Source organism: Nomascus leucogenys, chromosome 19 (assembly GCF_006542625.1).
Source record: "Nomascus leucogenys isolate Asia chromosome 19, Asia_NLE_v1, whole genome shotgun sequence".
Classification (NCBI taxonomy): domain Eukaryota; kingdom Metazoa; phylum Chordata; class Mammalia; order Primates; family Hylobatidae; genus Nomascus; species Nomascus leucogenys.
In genome coordinates this window covers 75545485-75551506 of record NC_044399.1, presented here as the reverse complement: position 1 = coordinate 75551506, position 6022 = coordinate 75545485, and the positions used below count along the sequence as shown (strand labels likewise).

General features: G+C 57.1%; 1 protein-coding gene across 1 annotated transcript in view; it reads right to left on the bottom strand.

Moving 5' to 3' along the window:
- Nucleotides 1-989: 989 nt before the first annotated feature.
- The window catches only part of RTN4RL1 (reticulon 4 receptor like 1), a 91417-nt gene continuing 86384 nt past the window's right edge, over nucleotides 990-6022 (bottom strand). The window contains exon 2 of the mRNA XM_003277817.4: nucleotides 990-4073. Coding sequence (XP_003277865.3) covers nucleotides 2749-4073 — 1325 coding nt within the window. The 3' untranslated portion in view covers nucleotides 990-2748. The remainder of the gene's footprint in view (nucleotides 4074-6022) is intronic.

Genomic DNA, 6022 nt, shown 5'->3' with positions numbered 1-6022 from the left:
CCCCTACCTCTTAGAGGAGAAAGCTGCTAAAAATACCTGGCGTCCTGGGCCCCCACTGCCTTGCCTCTAATAACAGTCGGCAACCAGAGACTGCGCTGTGCTTGACAGAAGCGGATCATTTATAAAACATTAGCATTCCTCGTACTGACATTTCACTTCCGTATTATAGGACTTCCTAAGTCTTTAAAAAAAAAAAAATTTAATAAAGTGCTTAGACTCTTGATTTTCCCACTGAGGGCCTTGCTGTCTGAAGTTGGAAATGAAATCAACAACATAAACAACATCCTTGGGTTCTAAGGGACAGCCAGGCCCTGGCACCTCGGCCTGGGTCAGAGCCTGCAGGCCACAGGGGAGCAATTGCAGGCTGAGGATACTGTGGTCTGCAGTCACTGGGCTCCCTTTAGTGAGCGCCCCGAGCCTCGTACTGCGGAGGATTTGTCCAGCCAGGCCTGAAAACACACCTTCCTCCCTCTATCCGGGGAACCCTCTCCTTTCTCTGAAGCCAGAGACGTGTGCAGTCTCCAAGCCCACCCACAGCTGTCTGGGTGGGTCCCTGGCCTCCTGGAAAACCCCTTGGGCCCCAGGAACGGACTGTTCCCTTGCAGCCGCCCGTCCCCACCAGCCACCTGCCCAGCCCCCTGAGAACCAGTCACTCAGCAGCTGCTCCTGAGGCTCCCGGGAATAGGCCAGGAAGGACCCAGGACCAGCCTCCTCTGGGGAGAGCCACGGAGATGGTGCCGACGCGGGGCAGTCGGAATGTGGAAAGTGAATCATCATCTGTGCGGGCGAGGGAAGTGCCACGAAATGGAGCACTAGGGTGTGCGTGCTCTCGTGTGTCCCTCGAGTCAGTGTGCCCCTGTCCCCTGCGGCTCCTCCCACCAACAAATGTGCTGTGTTCCCAGAGCTGTGCCCGGCCAGGCTCGCCCACCCACAGAAGCCCAGGATCTGCCACCTGTCAGGAATGCGAGGTTAGGAAATGAAAAACAGGGTTCTTGTCCAAGATCATTTATTGTTATTATTATTTTTCTCTCTTAATTGGATTCAGCGTTTCTGGCTCCTCACACACATCCTCTCTGGCGGGGGATTCAGGTTTGTGCAAAGCACAAAGGAGCTTGTACCCACCGGGCCCCCGGCCAGCAGCATGGCCGGCTTCGATCAGAGCCCCTCTTCCCTGTCCGGGCTCGCCTGCCCCAGTCCCTGCTTCTGACCCCTGAGTCCGGCCTCCCGAGCCTCTGCCTACACCCTGAGCATCCCCAGGACGGCTGGGAGGGTCTTCCGTGATGCAGAAGTGCCTGAGATGGTTCATGGAATGCCCTCATTGTTCCTCTTCTGCTAAGGCCCCCCGATGCCTCCCTCCTGCTTCCTACACAGGGCCCTTGCTGGGTCCCACACCAAACAGCCTCAAGGACAAGTTCAGCAGCTGAGCCATGCGGGAGGCCTGGGCTCAAGCCCAGAGTCTCCTTGGCCCGTCCAGGCCGTCACTGACCAAACGCTAGGCTGACGACACGGTCCGACCCTTTGGACTAACACTGTGGACGCTGCCTGGCCTGCTGGCTTCCAGATCCCAAAGCCCCTTCCTTCCCCTTCTCCGTCTCGCTCACCCTTGAGGCCTGGCTCCCTGACATACAATAAGCTATGACAGCAGGGGTGACAGGGTGCTCCAGGGTGGCAGACAGGCTTGTGTTGCATATAAAAACAAGGTGATGCTCTAAATAGCTAAGGATATGGGTCCCCCAAAGTGACTCTTGCTGCCTCCCCCTTCCTCACCATCTCCGCCGACACCTTGCCCCAGGCCCTTGGGAAGCCCAGGTACCTTGGAGACTATCACTGCCAGTTTGGGATTCTAGACAAAAATTCTATCACTTTGTTCTTGCTAGAAATCACCGATACAATCCTTAGTTCAGCAAATACAGTTTTCTGTATAGTTTATAAACATGAAAAGACGCACAGTTAGGTAACGGAGTGGGAGGGGGGCTGTGTATTTGTATATATGTATATATATATATATATATGTAGAGTGTGAATATATATAAGTGGACGTAGTTATAAAACTGCACCTTCTGTGAGAACCTCATTGCCCGGGATGAAGTTCTAGATTTCAGCCTCTGATGATCTTTCCTTTGGTAATTGGTTCTTGGACCCCAGCAGTGGGGCCTGGGTCTGCCAGGGTTGCCTGAGACATCAGGAATGAGAGGCGCTACCCCCGAGGGAGGGGCTGAAGGTGGAGTAGGGTAGAATTCAGGGCAGGGTGACTAAGTGGCCTCAGGCAAGAGCCAAGATGCCACCTGCTCGTGTGCCCAGACTGCTGGCCGCCCAGCCTCGTGGGTGAGCCTCGTTTGTTCTTCTCTGCATCCTTCTTTCTCCAGGAACCACGGGGCCCTCCGGACCTCTCGGAACGATCGGGATTCCACAGAGCCCCGGTGCCGCCGCCGGCAATTGTCCCACTGTTGCCAGTGGAGGATGCACTTGGAGTGCCTTTTACCACCTTGCCAGAGTGGACACTATCCGTGGGTGCTCTGCGGGGCTGGCTGGGACAGCCGGCTGAGATGCGCCAGCCCCTCCCGCCTAGGGCTGTACACTTTGGGTTTATAATCCACATGGCAGGGTCCAGACGTCCAGACAGCAGCCGAAGCCTCTACCAGCCTTTTCCTGAAACCCAGCAGATCTTCCACGTGTTAAAAAAAGAAGAAAATAAATTCTGTTCCTTGGTGGACATGTGGCAGTGCTGGGTGCTGACGCCCTGGGTCCTCAGCGGAGAGTGACTGCCAGCCCCAGTGTCCAGGCCAGGAGGGAGGCCCCCAGGGAACTGGCCGAGGAGGCCTGCTGCACCCCGCTGGGGGCACGGATGGGGGTCCTGCGGGCACACTTGCCCTTCCTCTTGGGCCGGGCCGTGGGCATGATGTCGAAACTGAACTTGTGCTGGTAGTCCGGGGCATAGTCTGGCAGCTCGGGGGCCTGTTTCCCGGCGCCCGCCTTAGAGATCTGATTGCGGTTCCTGTGGCTGGTGCAGTTCTTGCCCGGCTTCCTGTGGCCGGGCCGGGAGCCAGGCGGGTGGCCGTGCGGGTGGCCCTTGCTCCTGGTGGGGCCGTGGGGTGAGTGGTGCTCCTTGCGGGCAGCCCTGTCGGTGGTGGTGAGCGTGTGTGACTTGATCTGGTGCGGGGACGCTGGTCCCGTGCAGTTCCGGAAGTCCTCGGCCCTCAGCAGCTTCAGGTCCTGGCCGTGCCGCAGCGCGGGGGACACGCAGGGGACAGCGGAGCTGGAGCCCCGGAACCTCTGCAGCCATTCCCACAGGGAGCGCGCGCGACAGCCGCAGTCCCAGGGGTTGCCGTTGAGACGCAGGAACTCCAGGGCCCCCAGCGGGGCCAGGCACTCGCCCTGCAGCTCCGAGAGGCTGTTGTTGAAGAGGAAGAGGGTGGTCAGCCTGCGGAGGTCGTGGAACGCCTTGTGGTGGACCCACTGCAGCTGGTTCTCGTGCAGCAGCAGACGGTCCAGGTTCACCAGGCCTCGGAAGGTGCCCGGGCCCAGACTCCACAGCTTGTTCCCGTGGAGGAACAGGTGGCTGAGGTTGACCAGGTCCACGAAGATGTCGTCCTGGAGGTACTCGATGTGGTTGTCCTGCAGGTAGAGGTACTGCAGGCTGTGCAGGCCGCCAAAGACGCCGGCCGGCAAGGCGCTGAGCCCGCACTTGTAGAGGTAGAGGGCGTGAAGCTTCACCAGGCCCTGGAAGGTCTCGGGCGCCAGCGTCCGCAGCTGCCGATTGTCGCCGAGGTCCAGCTCCTCCAGGTGCACGAAGCCGTCGAAGGTGCTGGGGTGGATGTAGGTGATGTTGTTCGAATAGATCCACAGGGTGACCATGGCGGGGCTGAAGTGGCCGGGCTGGAGGAGGCTGATGCGGTTGTTCTGCAGGAAGACGCGCTCGCTGTCCACGGGGATGCCCTCCGGGATGGCTGCAAAGTTGTGCGCCTGGCAGCTGACCGTCATGGGCGCCGGGTAGCACACACAGTCCCGTGGGCAGCCACCACCCAGGGGCAGCTCCGCAGCTACCAGCAGCAGCAGCAATTCCACACAGCACCCTGGCAGGGAGAGAGAGCACAGCCAGGTCAGGGGCCGTGCAGGTGAGGACTGGCACCGCACCTCCGGTGCCCGCCGGGGCCGCATCCTCGTCCTGGCTGAGCTCAGTGAGAGCCTAGCCTCTGGCTGGAGCAAGGCCAGGGTCAAGGCCCAGCCTGGAACCCGTCGGGGACGAGAGGCCTCCCCTCCTTGGTGACCCACTTCTGCTGGGCTGGGAGGTGAGTCTGGGGTGAAGGCCCCAATCACCCCCACACCTCCTTAGTTCCACCCCACAGCTGCTGAGCCCCAGCCCCACCTGCTCCAGCTCTGTCACACTGCTGGGGTGGAGGCCATGACCCAGGGACACAGCCGTCAGCCTCCTGCTCTCCTGCTAGCTGTGCCGCTGGTTGTTGTTATCTGCGCTCACGGATATTGGGAGGGGCTCTTGCTGTAATATAGTAAATATCTCATGTAGAGTCCTGAAGAATCTCTATTTATTTATTTTTATTTTTTATTGAATTTAATTTTTTTTTTTGAACGGAGTCTCACTCTGTTGCCCAGGCTGGAGTGCAGTGGTGGGATCTCGGCTCACTGCAATCTCCGCCTCCAGGGTTCAAGTGATTCTCTGCCTCAGCCTCCTGAGTAGCTGGGATTATAGGTGCACACCATCACGCCCAGAGAGTTTTTCTATTTTTAGTAGAGACAGGGTTTCTCCTTGTTGGCCAGGCTAGTCTCGAATTCCCCACCTCAGGTGATCTGCCTTGGCCTCCCAAAGTGCTGGGATTACAGGTGTGAGCCACTGCACCTGGCCAGAATCTCTTTATTTAAATCATTCCCAATCACAAGCAGAGCATCCATGTGTGGCACCAAAGTTCACCTCAAATAATGTCTCCTTTACATTTACAGTGTCTTGCACATCCTCAAAACATACAGGCAACACCCCTTCTAAGCCTCAGTTTCCTCATTTCTGAAATACAGACATGGCCGGGCGCGGTGGCTCACGCCTGTAATCCCAACACTTTGGGAAGCCGAGGCAGGCAGATCACCTGAGGTCAGGAGTTCGACACCAGCCTGGCCAACATGGTGAAACCCCGTCTCTACTAAAAACACAAAAATTAGCCGGGTGGCTACTCAGGAGGCTGAAGCAGGAGAATCGCTTGAACCTGGGAGGCGGAGGTTGCAGTGAGCTGAGATTGCACCACTGCACTCCAGCCTGGGTGACAGTGAGACTCTGTCTCAAAAAAATAATAATAAATAAAATAAAATAAAGCCCGGGCACGGTGGCTCACACCTGTAATCCCAGCACTTTGGGAGGCTGAGGCAGGCGGATCACAAGGTGAGGAGATCGAGACCATCCTGGCTAACACAGTGAAACCCCGTCTCTACTAAAAATACAAAAAAATTAGCCGGGCGTGGTGGTGGCACGCACCTGTAGTCCCAGCTACTCGGGAGGCTGAGGCAGGAGAATAGCGTGAACCCAGGAGGCGGAGCTTGCAGTGAGCTGGGATCGTGCCACTGCACTCCAGCCTGGGCGACAGAGCGAAACTCCAGCCCAATAAATAAATAAATAAATAAATAAATAAATAAATAAATAAATAAAGTAAAATACAGACAATAGTAGTTCTCCCTGGCAGAGCTGTGTGGATGTCCTGAGAGGGCGCCTGTCTGTGAAGGCCTGGGGGTGGCACCAGCTGTCAGGTGGAGGCTGCCCCAATCCCGGCCCACCTTCTGGCCACTCCCCTCTCCTACCTCGCTCCAGCTCCCAGGCTGTGGCTGCAAAACCAGGTCTTGCCTCTCAACTGTCCAGAGAGTTTCCTCTGTAGCTTCCCTCTAATTGGGCATTAATTAGGCATTCGTTAATGGATCCTTAAAATAATTTATTTTCGGATGTGTCCAGCCTGTGGTCGGATAATAGCCCCACGCTCATTATTGGACCAGCCTCATTACGGACGGTCGTCATTACCTACCTTTT